Source organism: Canis aureus, chromosome 11 (genome assembly GCF_053574225.1).
Source record: "Canis aureus isolate CA01 chromosome 11, VMU_Caureus_v.1.0, whole genome shotgun sequence".
NCBI classification, from domain to species: domain Eukaryota; kingdom Metazoa; phylum Chordata; class Mammalia; order Carnivora; family Canidae; genus Canis; species Canis aureus.
The window spans coordinates 22,339,197-22,359,554 of NC_135621.1; the positions used below are offsets into that span (position 1 = coordinate 22,339,197).

At 59.1% G+C, this 20,358-nt stretch overlaps 1 protein-coding gene across 2 annotated transcripts in view; it reads right to left on the minus strand.

Annotated features, from left to right (window-relative positions):
* Positions 1-20,358, minus strand: part of GRAMD4 (GRAM domain containing 4) — a 73,458-nt gene that overhangs the window by 13,474 nt on the left and 39,626 nt on the right. For both annotated transcript variants that reach the window (XR_013388926.1, XM_077914079.1), the window contains exons 4-5: positions 4,049-4,169; positions 1,138-1,199 (exon numbers count right to left, since the gene is read on the minus strand). Coding sequence is in view for 1 of the 2 variants with exons in the window: in XM_077914079.1 (XP_077770205.1) it covers positions 1,138-1,199; positions 4,049-4,169 (183 nt within the window). In the remaining variant the exon portion in view is untranslated. The remainder of the gene's footprint in view (positions 1-1,137; positions 1,200-4,048; positions 4,170-20,358) is intronic.

Consider the following 20,358-nt stretch of genomic DNA (forward strand, 5'->3'; position numbering starts at 1 on the left):
GCTGCGTGGCAGCGGAGGGCATGCAACACGTACCCTCCCGCCCACGCTCCCGTGAAACCACACTACGGGTGCTGGAATGCGACATCTACACCCTTTCCATTTTTTCCAACCATTTAAAAATGTAAAAATATTTTTAAAAACGTGAAGTCAGACGGAGGGCTGTGGTTGGCCGCCCCCCACGTCTAGGCCGGGCCCGCTGCCTGACCAGACACCTTCAGGCCAGGACCCCCTCCGCCACCGGCCGCCCCCGCTGCATACCCGTCCCCGCCTCCCACCGCCCCTGTGACCACTGCCCCAGAGGGCCCTGGGCCTGGGGACCCGGAGAGTTGGGGTCTTCCCGCCCTCCACTTCCCTGACGCTCGCCAAGGGCACAGCAGCCAATCCTGTACCTGGACTGGCCTGCCAGCCTGTCCTGCACCAGAGTCCCCGGGAAGGGGCCCTCTTCCCCTCTGGAAGGCAGGACGCGTGCCCCAGGCAGAGGCTTCCCCCTGGGGGTCCCCGTTTCCTCAGGTGTGCATGAGACAGGCTTAACCCTGAGGCCCTTCCGGCGTGACTGTGAAGTCCCGGTGCAGACAGGGTGCCCACCAGTGGTCAGCCTGCGGGAATGGGCCCTAGGTTGGGAGATGGGAGGGCCAGGCCCAGCACGGGTTGGACCCCTAGGGAGATGGGCAGAAAATCCAGTTTCCTCCCAGGGCAGCTTTAGGAAGTACAAAGGCTGGGGTAGGATGCAGAACACGGCCCAGGGCGGGGAGAAAATGTGCAGAGAACGGGGCTGTGGGTCCTGACCTAGGAGGGCCTGGGCACACCTGACTACGGTGACCCCACTGCCCACTCATCCCTTGTCAGGACCACCGGGCTCTGGACCCGGGCCCCCAGGTCAGTGGCCAAGAAGCCAGTGGGACGACAATGACGACACTTCTCTATCAGGATGGGCGGGAACAGGTGCCGGGTGGTATTTTTACAGGAAAATAAAATCACGTCTTGTCGAACGACCTGTGTTTGCTACCACAGCTCGCCAACTCACAACTAGAGAGACCCAGGCCGGTCCGGGGGGAGCCGACGCCAGAGTGAGCAGGCCAGGCCGGCAGAGGAGCACCTGCTCCCCAGCACCCGTCCCGGCCGCCCCTGGGGGCTTACCTGCTCCGTTATTGACCTGGGCCTGCCCCTTCGGAGGCTGCTGAGCTGTCTGCTCCTCGGTCCTTAGAGGGGAGAAGAAGCAGGAGTCCTGTTAGTCCACAACACCGTGTGCATCGGGGCTGCGGGAAGCACAAGCACTCACAGGAGCTGGCTGCACGGAAGTGAGGTCTAGCCAGCGGGGTCCCCTGGGAGCCCCTGCTCCACGCAGGCTGTGGCGCCACCCAGGCCACGACGCCCAAAGCACGATGGGCACACGCTTCAAAGCTCTTTTTAACAACCAAATAAAAGATGTCTCATGAATCTACGACTCTTTCCTCTGTTAACACATGTGCTTCTCAACTGTTAAGTTCACAATAAACAGCCCTCACGGCAATTAACTCGCCTGCTGCTAAAAGGACGTTTGCCAGCAAGCACCACGCGAGGCCACAGGCTAGGTGACCCCTGCGCTGGCCAGCTGGGCCCAGGTCCCCGCTCAGCCCGTGCCAGCCACCTGCCTGGCTTCCCGCCCCTGCGGCCCCGCCACAGCGGTCAACCCGCCTCACAGGGTTCTCCTAGAGTTTCTGTCCACCTGCCAGATCCTGACTATTGATCTGACTTCCAGCTCCAGAGCCTGATGCAGCTGGCCCAGCCCCCAGGCCCTCTGCCCCCATGCCTCAGGGGGCGCTTAGGCCAGGCCGCACCCTCTCTCGTACCACAGCCGATGCCCCGGCCTCATTCTGTGCTGGCCCCGGGGCCACTGATGCACCACTAACTGCTCCTGGGGCTCTTGGTCCAGCAGGGACCCCAGGATGTGGGAAAAGTGGCCCCTGGCAAGCCTCTGCAGGGTCTGGGGGGCACAGAGAGGGCTCTTCCGGGACAGAGAGCAGAGCTGGGAGCCTCTGGCCTGAGCCTGCCCTTGGCTTCGGGGGATGGGGGGGTGGTTTCTGCCCTGCTCACATGGTGGGATTTCACGCCACACTCCCACGAACCGACCTGCTCTGCGGGCTTGAACCCCAGGACTGTCATCTATAGCGGGAGGCAGGATGACAAGCTGGATGGGAGACAAGCAGGGTGAGCCAGGCCTGCAGCCTCACGGAGCAATGATGGGGAAGACACAGGACAGAGGCGGAGTCCCCAGGACAGAAGCCAGGTCACAGAGGAGGGGGCCTGGCCTCCACGACCGCCCCTCCCTGTGGCCAGGTCGCTCGAACAACTGTCCATGCCCAGAGCTACCAGTGATAAACGGGGGTTTACTGGGAACAGGAGAGGAGCCCAGGGCATGTGGGAGATGCCAGGACCTGGCCCAGTGCCTAACCTTCCCAGGCGTGCATCATGGCCTCCACACCAGGATGTCTCTGCCCAGCCCAGAGGTTCTGGAAGACGCAGCTCACCTGAGAAGCACTGACACAGGCCCCCACCCAAGCCTGGGCCCAGGTGAAAGACACAGGTAGATCTGGGGTCTGGGTGACCGGTGGGGACTTTCTGGACTCCCATGCTTGTTACTCCAAGGGGATGGAGACACAGGGACAGGTGCCCCGGGGGAAGGGGGGGATGGAGACACAAGGACACAGGAGCAGGTGCCCAGGGGACAGAACTGTCCCCCCTCACATCACCCCAAATACAGACCCATCCTGGTCTGTGCGCTGGATGGACGAGACAGACTGACGAGAAGGAAAGACAGTGAGCCAGGACACCCCAGCCCACGACATTCAGGGTACACAGTCCCACCTGCCACTCCACAGAAGGTGGGAAGGGAGCAGAGTGGCCTCCGGGAAACACAGATGCCATGTGACCTCACTGACTCCGAAGAAAGGCACCTGGGTTTCTAACAACCGTGAACCCTTACGACCTACGCTAATGTCCGATAACCAACCAGACAAGCCCGGAGTGGACGGGCCTGAATTGCCTTTGTAAAGCCCTGTTCCCTGACCTCCAACCACCCTGGGTCTCTTGGCATCATCTGAGTCGGTCCCCGGCTGTACCCCTTTCCATAATGAAACGTTCACGGATTCCCACGTGAGAAGGTTCGACATCAGGTAAAGTGCAGGTCGAGGCCCACGTGCCAACGTCTAGGAAGGGGCGCCGGCCTCATAGCCAGGGCAGGATGGCAGAGGAGGGCCCGTCACTCCCCTCACAAGCCTGAGGCCCCCATCAGGAGTCCCAGGGACCCCACAACAGCCACACTGCCCTGCAGGGACAGGCAAGGCCTTACAAAGCACACGGCAGTTGTTGGAAACGCCTACAGAGCCCGAAACAAAAGACCCTTCCTCCAAAGAGAACCAGATGCCACCAACTCCTGGGAGCTGACAACCAGCGGAGAAGAGCGGACAGGAAGCCAGCATCTGGCTGTGCAACAGGAGGAGGCTTTTCCTTTCCACCAACTGAACCCCATGCAGCGAGGCACCCAGAGTGCAGGTGTCGTCAGAGCCAGAGCCAGACATGACAGTAACAATGCACTCGTCCGCCCAGGGAGAAAGCAGCGTTGGCTGGGATGTCCCAGCAGTGGCCTCGTCGGCCAGGCCACCAGCTTGCAGGCCGTGTGGACAGACAGGGAGCCTCTTGGGGTTCTGTCAGGACAGGGGGGCACAGCTCTCAGAGCCTACAAACACCCTTCTGGAAGGACCCGCTTCTCGCTGGCAGCACCGTGAGGCAGCGGCCCAGCTCCTGTGGGCAGAGGCGTGGGGTGCGAGAGGCAGCCATGCACCGGGGACGGCTCCATCCCACAGCAGAGCGCCTCCAGAAGCTGGGGGCGCCTGTCACCCTCCGGGATGGCGGGGCCCTGCCAAGATGACGGGGACCATCTGTGGCGGGCAAACCCGGAGGTGACTGCATGCAGTGGGATGGCGCGGGAAGGGGCACCAGGACCCCGTGGGGGGCTCCGGGGCAAGAGAGTGTCTGAGCGGGCAGTGGGGGGTCCAGGCCCCCGGCTCACCTGGTCTTCAGCACCTCCTGGACCTTCTGCTCCAGCTCTATCCGCCGCTGCCGCTCCCGGTCCAGTTCCTGCCGAAGCATCTCTGAGTTGGTTTCTTCTCTCAGCTTCCGGAGCTCCTCCTCTGTGGGGGAGAGAACTGCCAGGTGAGCGGCCCTCCGGTCCACTCTGCCCCTGCGGCAGCCGCGGTGCTGACGGAAGGCGTGGGTTCCAGCACACTCGGACAGAGGGCCCCATCTGCGCCGGCCAGGCCATGGCAGCTTGCCCGCCCCTCTCGTGGGGGGAAGCCCTGCAGGGGCGACCGGTCACCGGGGCTCCTCTGACACGGTGGGGGCCAGAGCGGAGGTGAAGCAATGGGAGGAGTTCTTTGCTAAACAAAACAGGTGCAAATCACCTCGCCAGTCGCCACCACCACCAGGATGCCCCAGAGGAAGGGATCCTGGTAGCCCTTGGTCACCCCACGGACATGGCCTGGACACACGCACATGCCCTGGCTGTGGTCTGGAGGCTGCCGCCACGGAGCAGAACTCCTGCCGGGGGCAGACCATCCGGGCACCGCTGACCCAGAACAGCAACAGTGGGAGGACCAGCAGGGCGCTCCTGCAGTCCCGGCGGGACCAGATGGGATGAAGAGTAAGGTGGCAAGATTCCTGGGGGAAGAGCCTGTGGCAGGAGGGCCCATGAGCTGAGGGAGGAGTCGGGGGGTGGGGCACGCAGAGCCAGACGCAGGACCTAATTCCAGGAGCAGTGCAAACCCACGGCCACATATTTGTGGTTTTAACTGTAGCGTGTGATAAACCGAGTGATGGTCCCCAAAGAGGTCCCAGCCTAACTCCTGGGACCTGGGACCATGTCCCCTCCGTGGACAAAGCAACCCTGGAGATGTGAGCAAGTTAAGGACCTGGAGGGGCAGGGAGTATCCCGGCCCTGCATCATCACCATTAAGTAAACTCCTAAGGGGAGGCAGGGGTCAGAGGTCGGAGGGAGGAGACTGGCAGGTGCAGGGATGCGGCCTCCAGGGTAGTCGATGCAGCCCAGGATCACGGGTGGCTTCTCGGCTTCTTGAAGCCAGACAAGTCAAGGAAACAGACCCCGCCCTAGAGCCTCAGGGGGGTGGACAAAGCCCTGCCAACACGTGCCCCTCACTGTGTTGGGGCTTCTGGCCTCCAGAACTGTAAGAGAATAAACACGCTATTTTAAGCCACTCGGTCTGTGGAAATCTGGTGCAGCGGCAAGAGGGAACTCCCACAGATGCAGCCCACACGGGGCTCACATCTTAAGTGGGCGCCTCATGGCATTTGCACACGCTGGACACGCGGATCTGGAGACAGCCCACTTCAGACCCCACAGGCTCCCCGGGCCTTCCATTGCCTCCATCCTGCGCCATCCCCCGGGGGTGACCCCCTGCGAGCATCTACACAGACGCGGCCTCCCGCTTCTGAGACTGTGTGTGATGGAGAGGGGTGTATCTCAGCTCGTGCGGCCAGGACGAAATACCACAGCCTGGGGGGCGTGAACAACAGCCGTTCCGGAGGCTGGGAGTCCGGGGTCAGGGTGCCTCCCAAGCCTGGCGACGGCCGCTGTGGGATGGCCTCATGCGGCAGAGAGGGCTCGGGCGTCTCCTCTTCTCTCAAGGACACTAACCCCATCCTGGGAGCCCCATCTCCTGACCCGCCGACACCGGGGGAGAGGCCTTCAACGCACACATTTGGGGGGAGCAGACAGCAGGGCGTGAGCTCAGGTGGGCTGGCCCCAGCCAGGCTCTCGGCGGGACACCTGCTGACAGGTGGCTGCCCACCCAGCTTCAGCCTTCCTTGGGTGTGAGCACGCGGCCCGGCCAGGCCTCCGGCTCACCCTGCAGCCCGTCCGCACTGCAGAGTCCACGCGCGCACACTATGTCGCGGAGCTTTTATGTGGCCCGCGCGCAGCTCCAGGCTCTGACCGAGCAGCTGACCTGGAGGGAGCACCAACCACCAGGGCCCTGCCTTCTGCGCTGCTCCTGGGAAGCAAACCCTGGCCTGTGGGCACAGGACCCCAGCTGGCCTCGCAGGCAAGTCCTTCACTGCCCTGCAGCATGACCTCCCAACTCAGTCACCCCACAAACATTTGGGCAATGACAACTGGCTTCAGACAACTTTTTCAATTCTCAAGGACTATGCCGAGTCCTGTGCAAACCCTATTACCGAACACTTGTATCACAATAAAATGCAACTGTGTCCATCTGGACATCCTAGGCCATGTCCCTCGGGCCCAAGGCTCCTGCAGATGGAGACCCAAGTCACACGGGGAATGGCTCTGCCTTGTTTCTAAACCAGGCACGCAGCAGACACTGCTCTCGCCACAGCCCCACGAAGTCATGGAGCTCATGCCCCTCCCACACTGCCTGGATGTCAGCCCTGACTTCTCAGGGTTCTCATCCTGGAGGGGTCACCACCCCCTGGGAACAGATGACCATGAAAGCGTGATGGACAGAGAAACTGCTACCTCGCTGGGCTGGGCTCGGCCCCCGCGTCCCAGTAGGACACGGGTACCCAGTGAGACACACCGACCGCTCTGCAGGGAGAGGCAGGTGCTGCGGGGATGGGCCACAGCAGCCCCCGACACGTGCCGTGGCCCAGCCACGAGCCCCCACGGAGAATATACCCCGCACAGACGCCTCTCCAGGCTGGCCGGGCTGCCGAGGGCCAACACTGTGGATCAGCCTCCTCCACAGCAGCTGCTGGAAGCTGGTGATCCCATTTCCCCTCTTTAGCAGACAGTTAGAGTCACCAAACAAATCTGCTGAGGCTGGGGCCCGCTGGGGCCTGGGCAGGACCGAAGCAGAGCGATCAGGAGCCCAGGTGGCCGCGGTCTCCTGGGTAGAGGTGCGTCCCGCACGCGAGGGCCGCACAGCCTCGGGCACCAGGACACTTGTGATGAAGAAGCAACCCAAACAAAGGCCGGCCCTCTCGGGGACACAGACAGTAAGGACAGACGACCTGGATGGAAGCCCTGCTGGTGGAACCTTCTCTCAGCCGGGGAGTGGCGGGAGGGGGTCAGGGAGGTGCTTGGGGCGGCCGGCAGCTTCCTTTCTGGTCCTGGCTGCCTCCTCAGACCTGAACCCCCTAAATTCAGGCCAAGGTCAGTGTGACAGCCGGAGGCCCCAGACGCAGACGGGCTCACAGCACAAGTGTGCGTGAGCAGCAGGGCAGCCCCTCCCGATGGCACACAGGGGGTGGGGGGTTGCGAGGCCCAAGGTCAGAAGACCCTCCTGCCCCGAGAGCCCTTGTGTTCGGCCGTGGCCACACCTCCTGCCTGGGGAGCCCGTGGCTCGCTGGATTTCTGGATTTCGCCTCCACCAGTGAGAAGCACTCAGGTTTGTGGCTTGCCAGGGCCCACTGGCCCAGTAAATACCGGCGCTCTCGGGGCTATCCTGTGTGTCCACCCTGCCGGGGTCCACCCCACTGCAGGCGCCTGCACCCCAGCATCCTCCCATACACTGTCCGCCCCCCGGGCCCCTCCCACCGCGACTCTCTGGGAGAAGGTCCTCCCCAACACGGGGGCCTGGAGGACACGCCAAGGCCGTTGGGGAGCTGTCCCCCAGCTCCCACAGCCACGGTTTCCCCCCGAGATCCCCTCCATCCTGGGGCAAAGACCTAGGCCTCGTGACCCCCCCTTTGGGGCACAGAACACGGTTCCTAAAGGGGTCGTACGAAGGGAGCTCTGAGAGGAGGGGTGGCCTCTGCCGGGCCAGGCGGCAAGGGCAGGGCGGCCAGGGAGCCAGGTGACAGGAGGGCAGGGTCCCTGCCGGTGAGCTGCGTGCCCCCACGTCCCTCGTGGTACCAGCCAGGCCAGGCTATGGCCCAGGGGACCCGTGCCACTACCACACCCGGGACTTCCTGCCAGGACCCCCAATCCCAGGCATTCTGCTGGTCTCCGCTCCCACCCTGGTCCCTAACTGGCCCCCTTACCCCCTCCAATCTGGCTCTAACCGCAGTCAGGGGTTCCCCTGAAAGCCTAAGTCAGAATGAGTCAGGACCTGCTGCTGTCTTGCCTAAAAGTTGGCAGGGCCTTGTGATAAGATCCAAGCACCCTGCAAGTGCCCCCACTGCACCTCACCGGCTGCCTCTCTCCCTGCGCTTCCCTCATCCTTGCTCTTTGGGTTCAAGCCACCAGGACCTCCTTCTAGGTCTTCAGATGCTCAGTCTGCCCCTGCCCCAGGACCTTTGCACGTGCTGGTGCCCCCTCCCCGCCTCTCAGTCCCAAAGTCGCCGTTTCCCCGAGTAACCTCCCTGACACTCCCCACAAACTGAACATGGCCCCTCATCACATTTGCTCATGGATCTCGCTCTATCATGGGTCCTCCTCGGGGTGCTAGACGGGGATTCCTAGAGGTGACACAGGTCCACAGGGACAGGCTCAGCAAACACGACTGCTGTCGACGCCATGTCTAAGTCTATGTCCACCTGCAGGAGCCCCCAACTCGGGCCCACAGCCCCAGCTGTCTCGCTGTCGGTGACAGCCCAGGGCCCGGCCGGGCTTCAGGAGAGCCGGTGAAGACAGGTGACCCGACAGCAGGTGAGGGAGGACGCCGTGGCGGGTTCTCACATGACACACCGGCAGCGAGAGCACAAGGCCTGGCCCCGAGCGGGGCAGCGAGGACACCCCAGCATCGAGAGGACAGCATCGAGAGGACGTCCACGCCCTGTACGGCGGGCATGCCAGCCCCACGTTCCGGGCCTTGGCCCCTCACCCCCTCACCCCCTCGCCCTCTCACCCCCTCACTCCCTCGCTTCCTCACCCTCTCACCCCCTCGCCCTCTCACCTCCTTACCCCCTCACTCCCTCACCCCCTCATCCCCAGACCTGGGCCATGAAGTGCTCCCACTGGCCAGGGCGGCCTCTCGCAGCCCCGCAGACGTGCTGGGCCACTTCCTGGCGAGGAGGCGAGGGGATGCGCACCTCTTCCGGGGCCTCTTTTGCTGGTGGCACAACCACAGCTCGATGAATGGAACCACCCAGCACGTCGGGGCTATTTCCCTCCCGTAAGCTCGGGCTCCCGCGTGGCCAGCGCCTCTCCCCCCCCCCCACCCCCGCGCCTGGAACGGAGCCTGGAGCCGTGATCCCACCAGCAGCGGGTGTGCCGCCCACTCCCCTCCCGGTGACATACGGAGGTCACTCACGGTGGCACAGCACTGGCCTAGGCAACACAAAGGCCATCGATCCTCCTCTCCACCCTCCACCCCCGAGACAGAACCAGGAGGGCCGATTTCCTGCTGAACGGAAACTGCTGAGCTAGTCATTCAAAAGGTGGCACTTCCTGCCCAACGTCCCACGGGGACGGGGACGGGGATGGGACAGGGACAGGACAAGGACAGGGACAGGGATGGAGACAGGGAAAGGGATGGAGATGGGGACAGGGATGAGGATGAAGACAGAGACAGGGATGGAGATGGGGACAGGGACAGGACAGGGACAGAGATGGGACAGGGATGGGATAGGAATGGGACGGAGATGGGATGGGGACAGGACAGAGACAGGGATGGGGCAGGACAGGGATGGGACATAGATGGGGACAGGATGGGGGTGGGACAGGGAGCTGCACGGCCTGAGGCAGCCGCCTTTGACCTAGGAGGCTCCCCTCAGCCACTCCTGCTCCGATGCTGAGCCGGGCGGTCGTCAGCCATCGCCCTGCGGAGCCTGGGCCCTGGGCCTGGACACTCGCAGCCAGCGTGTGGGGCCCCCGGTCTCACAGCAGGACCTCCTGGGCCCCTGAGCATGTGCTGACCTGGCATGGGCGGCCGGGGGCAGACAGGGCCTGTGGGAGGCAGGGAGGGCAGAACGGCCGCCCGGGGAGAGCCTGAGCCCCTGAACCTTCTAGGACCCGAGGGTGTAGCAAGAGAGCAGTCAGCACCGTGGTTCATCTGTTCCCTCCCTGAGGTTCCCCACGTGAGCCACGAGGTCACTTCCATGTGAGCAAAGTGAGGCCGCCAGGTGGGTGCCCCAGAGGGAAACCAGGGCGGCTCCCCAGGCACGCCGCCTGTCGCCACCCACGTCCCACCAGAGCAGCTGGGCTGCAGGCTGGGCGGCGGGGAGGGGGCAGGGGTGCCGTGAGCCCAGAGGGAGCCTTGGGCCCACAGGGTGTCCACGGTCTGTATGAACTTTTCTTTTCTTTTCTTTTCTTTTCTTTTCTTTTCTTTTCTTTTCTTTTCTTTTCTTCTTTTAAGATTTTATCTATTAATTTCATGTGTTTTTTAAAGAGTTTAATTATTCGAATGAGAAAAAGAGACAGAGAGCATGATGAGGGAGGGGCAGAAGGAGATGCAGACTCTCTGCTGAGCAGGGAGCCGGATGCAGGACTTGATCTGGGGACCCTGAGATCATGACCTGAGCCAACAGCAGACACTTCACCAACTGAGCTCCCTGGGCGCCCCTGCTTATTCATTTTATTTTATATAACTTATTTTTTAAAAGGTTTTTAACTTATTAATGAGAGACAGAGAGAGAGGCAGAGACACAGGCAGAGGGAGAAGCAGGCTCCATGCAGGGAGCCCGATGCGGGACTCAATCCTGGGTCTCCAGGATCACACCCCGGCTGAAGGCAGGTGCTAAACCGCTGAGCCACCCGGGCTGCCTGTTTATTCATTTTAGAGAGAGAGAAAGAAAGGGAACACAGGCGTGTGTTGGGAAGAAGGGGCAGAGGGGGAGAAAGTGGGACAAACAGTCCCCATGCCACTGGGTATGGAGCCGGACTCGGGGCTCCATCCCAGGACCCTGAGATCATGACCAGGGCTGTAATCAAGAGTCGGATGCTCAACCACTTAACTGACTGAGACCCCAGGTGCCCTCATGTTGAGTTTCTAATAAGGCTTGGTTTCCTTGTCCAAAATGCCCAGGTTCCCAACAAGCCAGCTCCTACTCACGGATGAACTTTCCAGAACCCTGACAAGGAAAAGATGGTCTGGTCATGCTTGCAGCCCGCGTCCACACAGAGGCGGCTGGCCGCTGCTTTCAAAAGGACGAGGCAAACGGGCTACAGACACGGGGCCCCGCAAGGAAGGAGACAGCAGCACGCTGTGGCAAAGTGTTTTGTGCAGTCCTCGCCCACGTGGTCTCAGCCCCAGTCTGAGAGCAGGGCAGGGGCAGGGCCAGCCCACGGACCTGTGACTCCGGGCGCCTCCTCCCCACAGCCCACCACCACCCTGTCTCGGAGGGAGAAACACAGGACACCCTGGCTCGTGCCCACCGTGCAGCCAGACAGCATGGGCCCCAGCCCAACCCAGCACCCCAGCCTCCAGGGAAGTCACCAGGAGGAAGGAACCAGCTTCCAGGCTATTTTTAAATCTGTAAAAGTAGAGCTCTCAAGCAGGAGTCCTCTTGGCACATAATTCAACAGGCCCAGCCACAGCCAAAAATAAAAATCAAGTGACAATCCTTAAATAAAACTCCTTCCCACCGGCCGGGCCTGCAAACACAGAGACCACTGGAAAAGCTAAGCTGTTCCTGCCACCTGGCCAGGTAGGCATCCCGCACACCTGAGGCCCCAGGCTCCGCCCCCTCACCTCCCTCCTCAGCTGCCACCTGCACTGCCCAGCCTGCAGCCTGCCAGCCCAATTCACCCCTCTGCCCATCACTGGGGACCTTTCAGAAGCTAGAACAGTGTGCTCCCCACTGTGACAAGTCAGGTTCTAAGCCAAGGACACACACCTTGACTTTCGATGACCAGCGAAGAATCACCCACTACAACTCCCTCCTCTTCCCTCAGCCTCTCTTTGGAGAAAAACCGTTCATGCTGAGCAATGCCTTGCCTTTATGGTCAAACCTCCTGACTGACGTTGGCTTCGCTCACTGCTGGGCTTCTCACCACTACAAGCCATCAACAGCCATGCCCTCCGGTAATCTGCAAGCAGCACCGCCTCAAACATCTTACCCCATCGGGAAGGGCTGCTGGGACACCGGCCTATCACGGCGTTTTAGGTGTGTCTTAGGAAACCAACCGGGGGTCTGGGTGAACAACTAGTGTGTTAAAATTTTCTCCATGTAAAAGAATAAGAAATAGGATCCGAGCCAGTGTTTTGACCCAGAAGAGCTGTCTCTCCGGAACAGACAGCCCTTTAGTTGGAAATGATGTGCTTCATTGGGCTACCTGCGGTCTGGGCTCTGGGACCCTAGGCCCAGTTCTGAAACAAAGAATGTGTGAGCACCCAGCCCTCCCATCCATGGTCCCTCTCTCTTTCCAACACAGCACTTAAGTGCCAGCAGCTGAGCCCTCCGGGTCCCAGTCCGTCCCCTGAGCAATGGGCTATGTGCTAAGCACCTGCTCCCCACACAGCACTGGGGTGGGGGCAGCCAGGGACTCCACTCCCCAGCAAGGTGAGATGTACCAGGAAGCAAATGAGGCACATACAAAACATGTACTTAAAGACCAAACACCAGACAGGATGGGAGCCAAGGAAAGATGCATCTAGAAGACCAGAGTTCTGGTAGGTACCCAGTGGGATCTTGAAGGATGTACAAAAGCATGTGTAGTAGGGCAGCCCGGGTGGCTCAGCGGCTTGGCGCCACCTTTGGCCCAGGGGCCTGATCCTGGAGACCCAGGATCGAGTCCCATGTCGGGCTCCCTGCATGGAGCCTGCTTCTTTCTCTCCCTCTCATTCTCTCTCTCTGTGTCTCTCATGAATAAATAAATAAAAATCTTAGAAAAAAAAAGGTATAGTAGAAGGAACAGTCCATTTGTGCATCCATCCATCTACTCACCTATCCATGGACCCACTTATCCATCCATCTACCCATCTACCTGCTCACTTACCCATCTATCCATCCATCGGCCCACCCATCCACTCACCCACTCATTGACCCATTCACCCACTGATCCATCCATCCAACCACCCACCCACCTATCCATCCACCCACCCACCCACTGACTCATCTACCCACCCATCCATCTATCCATCCAAACATCCATCTAATCATCCAACCATCCATCCACCCACCCACTGATCTATCCATCTAACCACCTACCTACTCACCCACTCATAGGCCCATCTATCCATCCACCCACCCATCCACTCACCCACTGACCTATCCAGCCACCCACCCACTCACTGACTCATCTATCCATCCATCCATCCACCCACCCACCTACCATTGATCTATCCATCCACCCACCTACCTACTCAACCACTCATAGACCCATCCATCCACTCACCCACCCACCCGCCTACCACTGACTCATCCACCCACAGATAACATCCGCTCAGATATGCACTGAGCACTCACAGCTACCTGACCACAGGCCTAAGCTGTGGGAATCCATAGATAAGGCAGCAGCTATCTTCGCCCCATCACACAAGAACCTAGCTCAGTACAAGAGATGAAATGTGCGTAAGTAAGAGTCCCCCCAAGGGCTGGAAAGTTGGGGCAACCCCACGTCAAGGACAGCCCATCTCTGCCAATTTGGCCTCATCCACACTGAGGAGAGTCCCAGCAGGAGGGGACTACCCCAGTAGGTGGCAGAGGATGGGGAAGCCATGCCACCCCGGCAGGTTCTCTCCGCACTGTACACCCGGGAGGCTCAGCTGTGCCACCTGTAAGTGGGGATCTCATCTTCCACCTTTCCCCCGGCCCAGGGAGCTGGTGAGGTGTTCAGTGGGGTGGAGCATCAACGAGAGCTAGAGCTCCTGACTTAACACTCCCCATGGACCTCAAGCCTGTCATCTTCCAAAGGGCCTGCCAGATGACACTGCCAGACACGGAGCCATCAAAATAACACAACAGTAGGCGAGTTAGAGCTTCCTCCCCAACTTCACCCCTCAGCCCAAGACTCCCACAGCCCTGGGTCCCAGGGAGCAGGCCCAGCCCTGGCAGGACCCGGGGTCTCTCCTCTGAAGCATGAGCCGGGCAGGCGGGATGCTTGGCTGGGCCCCAGGACAACACGGTCCGGGGTGGTGAGCTCCACGAGGGGCCGGGCCCAACATCCATAATGAATAATTAAGGGGCAGAGTCTCACTGGGCAATGGAGGGGACCTGGAAATATGGAATCCTGGCCTGCCCGGTGGGTCAGACAAGTCATTTTTTTCTTAGGGGCCAATTCCATTTCTTCCTAGATGAATCCTACCTGATAAGCACACCCAGTCTCACCTCTGTTAATCAGCTTAACATCACCAAATCAACAGCAGGAGGTAAGTCAAACAAACAAAAAGCCAGACCCCAGACAGGCATCTGCAGGCCCCGATCCACTATCTGACCAGCCCCACACCTAACCCTGCCGCCAGCAGGTCTCACCTCTGCCTCATCTCGTTTGGACACCACCCCGGCCCCCAAGCAGCAGGCAGCGGGCAGCTCCCCAGGCCCTTCTGTTTGTAGATGACTTTGTGGGTGAGAAAACTCTCACTCGAGACACCCACACTGGCTGCTCAGAAAACTTCCCTTCCCTCCAAGGTCCTTCTGTTGTGTCTAGACACTCAGAGAGCTGCTTCGGGCCACAGCAGTGGACCAGCTCACCTCCCTGAGCAGCTTCTCTAAGAAAGCCTCTCGCATGGTCACAGAGAGCCACGCTGACCCACCATGTAGTAGAGCAGGAAGGGGAGCCTGCAGGAGCATAGGGGACCCTCTCCCCGGGGAAGGCCCTGCAAGAGCTACCATGTGCCCATTTGCGTCCTCAGGGAACCCAGACGCATCTGGCACTGGGTAGGTCTCGGTGGCCCAGTGAGGATGGTCCCTACCCCAAGGGCACAAGACCCCAGGGTGTGGCCCCTGGGAGAGCATCCTCCAGCATGGCCAGGGAGGCTTCCACAGGCCTTCCCGTCAACCCAGGAAGGAGAAACAGCTCAGCCCCACAGAACCCGCACACAGGTAGGGGAGCCTCAGGTTCAGCCTGGCTACCAGGAAGCCCCCGGCCCAAGGCCCCACGAGCATTTCCTCCAAGATCCAAATTCCACACCAAGTTACATTCTGGGAGAGCCTGCGCATGCCGTTCCTGCTGCTGGGGAACCTCCTAACCTCCTCTCCCAGGGCCTGCACCCAGCAGCAGCTGGGCGGCTGCACAGAACCCACAGCACACGGCGCCCGGGAGCTCAGAGAGCAGCAGCCACTGAAGCGCGTGTCGGGCCAAAAGAAAAATGTACGATGCTTTTAATTCGTTTACGTGCTGCTTTAACGGTTTCGGGCTCCTGCCTCCAGTCACGAGCCAGAACGCACTTCCGTCTCCCGTTCTCTGCCCTATGCCATTCCTCACAGGGACACTCCTACCGTTCAGTATTTCATGACCAACAGAGCTGCCGCACACTTGGGTTATTTCCTCCTCCCCACGAAGGATCATCGGCCGCTTTCGGAGAGAAAGTACCACAGATAGTTAAATGGGATCTTACACTGGCCACTTGGGCGTTCCGCGTGAACGTCCACAGCTGGCTGCCCCCCAGGGGCTGGGTCCCCAGCCCACACCAAAGCTCCCCAACGCATCCCTCCTGCAGACGGAGGGGGGCAGGCAGGGTGGCCACGCCAGCACATGGAGGCCAGGTTACCAGCAACCGGAACATCTCGGGGTCTCCAGAGCATCGTGCATCCCAGGTACTGTGATGGAAGAAGCAGTGCAGAAAGACAGGTGCTCCTGGGCCAATTCCAGCCCGACCAGGATTTTCTGCAGTTTACTCCTCCATCCGCTGGGCTCCCACCAGACCCAGGACCTCGTGCCAGATGCTCAGGGTCGGAGAACAGGCCCCATGCACCCAGGGTGCTGTCTGGGGAGAACCACCTGTAACTATGTAACCTCTCTCTCTCTCTCTGGGTCTCTCATGAATAAATAAAATCTTAAAAAAAAAAAAAAAAAAAACAGCGCCCTATCCACACAGTAGGTATAACACCGAATGGGAAGACATCTCAGTTCCATTCTGGAGGGACGGCCAGGAGGTAATGTAAGTGTGGAGAAAGTGAGACCGGGACAAGGGTTATCTAAGGGAAGCGAAGAAAACATGTACACATTTGCTTCTACAAAACAGTCACTGGAGGGATAAACTGCAAAATCAAAACACACCTGGTGGTCTATAGAGAAATGAAGTAACAAAGTACAAAGGAAGACAAACTCCATTTCTCTGACAGTACCTTGACTTTCAACCATATGAATGATTTTAAACAACTATAAAAATAAGTTTAGTTTTGAAAAGAACCATTTAGTGGCAACTGGGTGGCTCCATCACTTAAGCGTCTGCCTTCGGCTTGGGTCATGATCTCAGGGTCCTAGGATTGAGCCCCATGTGGGACTCCCTGCTCGGCAGAGAGTCTGCTTCTCCCTCTGCCCCTGCTTGTGCTCTCTTTCTCTCACTCAAATTAATAAAGATCTTTAAAGAAATAAAAAGAAGACTTCGCAAAACATGTTAGCAGGACAAAATGACATTGTCCATCTCCTGACAGACGCACTGATGCTACAGCTTTGCACCTGTGACACATCTGGCCTGGACCTCACCGCAGGGGGCCATCAGACAAACCCACTCTGAGGGACCTGCACTCTTCAACACCGGGAAACACGAAGCCAGGCCGAGTGACCCCTCGGGGTCACGGAGAAGGAAGACCCAGGACAGCTGCGTGTAACGCGTGAGCAGAGACCTTCTGCTGCTAGACGTTACAGGACGTCACTGCAACACATGGCGAAGCTAGAATAAAGTCTCGGGTTAGATAACCGTCTGGCACCCACATTAATTTCCTGATATTGATAACCGGACTGTTAAGTAAGAGAACCCGCTCGCTTCCAGGAAATACACACAACACAGTCAGAGCCCGAGGAACATCGCGCCCGCCGCATACGACCACCAAATAGGTCCAGAGGATAAAACATGCAGGCGGATGGAAGGAAGGATGGACAGATGGACATGAGACAGACGGGCAGACAAACATGGTAAAATGCTACTCTTGGAGACACTCTGGCTGAAAAATCCACACGAACTCCTTGTATTCTTTTTGCAACTTTCCCGTGAATCTGAAATCGAGTCCAACTAAAAAGTCAACAGAAAACAAGATTAATCTCTCAAGATCTAAAGGGACAAGAAGCAAATCAACACAACTCCGTATTGAGTTAATGATGGCGACACAAAGAGGCGCTACAAAAACACAAATACCGTGAGGTTCCGCCTACAAGGGCCCCGGAGGAGGAGTAAGATTCTCCACCGAGGGGCCAGGGGCCACCAGGGGCAGGGGGTGGGGCCTGGCGACCTGCGGCTTCACGAGATGGCCACACGGGGGTGATGGCCGCACAGCACTGTGATGGGGTCAATGCCACCGAAGGGCACATGTTGAACCGGTTAAGATGGCAAATTTTAGATCCTACTTTACCATCATTTTTTTTTTTTTTTAAAGAAAAAAAGCCAAAATCCCCTAATCTTCATGTGAATTCAAGTTACCTGAATGAACGCAGGATGCCCCCTGGAAAGGTCTAGAAACACTGACAGTAGTGAGTACCCCAGCATCCTTAGCTTCTGAACACCACTTTTGACCTAAAGGAACAAGGTGAAATGTCTAATTCCAGGCCAGGGGACAGGAAATGTTTAAGAGGAGCCTGAGTGTGGGGTGCACCTGGGGAGCTCAGTCGGTTGAGCGTCTGACTCTTGATTACAGCTCAGGTCGTGATCTCAGGGTCCTGGGATCAAGACCCACATGGAGTTCCCTGCTAGGTGGGGCGGGGGTCTGCTTGGGATCCTCCCTCCCCCTGCCCCGCCCTCACCCCACTCTCTCTAAAATAAATAAATCTTTAAAAGAAAAAGAAAAAAAGGAGCCTGGAGCATCTTGTCACACCAGCGAGCAAGGGATTGCTCATGGAGGGTTGGTTTATGTTGAAAGGACGCAGAAGCACATGGGACGAGGCTCCCACGAGGCCCCCACTGCCCCGAGGTGGGTCCATCTGAGCACCAACGGGACAGCAGCCACAGCGACTCGGAACTGTCAACTATGTCTAAGGCCATGATCTCAGGATGACACCACAAGGCCCAACACCCTCACTGGTCACCTGTGGAGGATGCTCTAAGGAGGGAATCGGCTCATTATGTTGGAAACAGGATAATACAAGAAAAAATTCAAGCGTGTATCCTGCCTCTGCGACAGAAACCATCCCTCGGAGTTAGGTTTTCAAAAATAGGTCAGTGAGCAAATGGAGAAAGAATGGAGGGTGGAAAATGATCATTCTCTAACCACCAGGGGAATGACAGATCGAAACCATGCGGCTGGGCACAAAGAGCACCTCAGGGAAGCTGCCACCAAGGAGTCCTCCAGACGGTGCCCCGGGGGACGCAGCCACACTGGCTCAACTGGGGAGTCCACGGGGCTCGCCCCGAGCAAGGTCCAGGGTGGAGGTGCCACCACAGCCGGCCTGATTTCTTCCACAAAGAGCAGGGGACGCCCAGAACTGGAGCCACAGGAGCCTGAAGAGGCGTGCCAGCCACTCAACGTGGGGCCTCGGGCGCTGTCCCGGGATTGCTAAAGAAATGAGACCATAGGGATCCCTGGGTGGCGCAGCGGTTTGGCGCCTGCCTTTGGCCCAGGGCACGATCCTGGAAACCCGGGATCAAATCCCACGTTGGGCTCCCTGCATGGAGCCTGCTTCTCCCTCTGCCCGTGTCTCTGCCCTCTCTCTCTCTCTGTGTGTGACTATCATGAATAAATAAATAAAATCTTTAAAAAAAAAAAAAAGAAAAAAAAAAGAAATGAGACCATAGGGCAGCCTGGGTGGCTCGGTGGTTTAGCGCCGCCTTCGGCCCAGGGCAAGATCCTAGAGACCTGGGACCGAGTCCCATGTCGCGCTCCCTGCATGGAGCCTGCTTCTCCCTCTGCCTGTGTCTCTGCCCCTCTCTCTGTTTCTCATGAAAAAATAAATAAAATCTTTCCTTTTTTTTAAAGATTTACTTATTTGTTTATGAAAGACACACAGAGAGAGAGAGAGAGAGGGGCAGAGACACAGGCAGAGGGAGAAGCAGGCTCCATGCACCGGGAGCCCAAGGCGGGACTCGATCCCGGGACTCCAGGACCGCACCCTGGGCCAAAGGCAGGCGCCAGAACACTGAGCCATCCAGGGATCCCCAAAATAAATAAAATACTTTTTAAAAAAATAGACCATAAAGATTTACATAGTTAAAAAAAGTGAGACCACTGGGGAAATGTGAGCTTAGGCTGGAGGTCTGATGATGCAAAAGGATAACCTGTTTTCAGTTATGACATCAAATTCGTGGCTTTCATTTTTAAAATATGACAAGCTGCCGACTCAAAGTACAGATGAAGGACAGGAGGCCGGCTGGGACTGGCTTCCAAAGCCGAGGGGGGTGGGGATGGACATGGCGGTGGAGGGAACCTGCCCACCACCGGCCACCTCTTGCCAACTCTGAACGTGAGCACGTGAGATGCTGTACCTCCGTATCTGCTCGAAACATTCCACGCTCCAGAATGCCCGTAACTGCCGCCCCATGGGGGGGGGGGGTTGTCAAAATCGCACCATACACTTCAACGGCAGGAGCCACCAGGACCCGAGACGCTCCTTGGGCAAAGCAGTGAGGACAGGCCATGAGGACGGACTACGGATGCCAGCCATGCCGTGGCAGGGTGGATGCTTCCCTTCAACGCGGATCTGGACGGCCCAGGAGGGCGTCCCCGTGGGGCCTGGCCACCCTGTCCACCCAGCAAGTACCTGCACCCCGCCTGCCCCGCCCCTGCCAGGTAACCCCGCCTACCCTCCCGGGCTGGGGCTCCCCTGTCAAGATGCTCCCGCAGGCCCTTCCCCTTGCACGGACGGCACCTGCCTCGGCTGCCTCATCAGGCCTCATGTACCACCCACACTTGGCAGGGTGATCCACAAAGGCACTTTCATAAGGCCCCACAAGCTGACTCCCCCAGCAGGGTCTGTCCAGCTCTGCTGCTGGGGGCCCCAGTCAGTACTGGTCAGGAACCATGCAACAACCTGCCCCCCGTGCACGCAGCCTCCCTGCAGGAGCTCAGCACACCCAAGGTCACAGGCACCAAGTCACCAGGACCTAATTAGGCCAGCCCATCACCACCCGTAGCCCCGGGCTGACCCAGCCTGGCCCTGCCTGCCTGAGCCAGCTCGGCCATGACCTTGGACGTGTGGGGACACCGAGTCACTTCACAGCACTGTCCTCAGAACCACTGGTGCCCTAGGCAGGCCACCAAGGCTCCCCACCACAGCTCACACCCCCACTGCCACGTGCAGGTGAGGGGCCCCATGTGGCTGTAGAGCTGGGGTGCCCCCGCCTGGAGCACAGACACCCTCAGGGTGTGGACAACAAGAGTGGTGGCTCAGGCAGGGGCACCAAGGGAGCGGTGTCTGTGGGCCAGCAGGAGCGC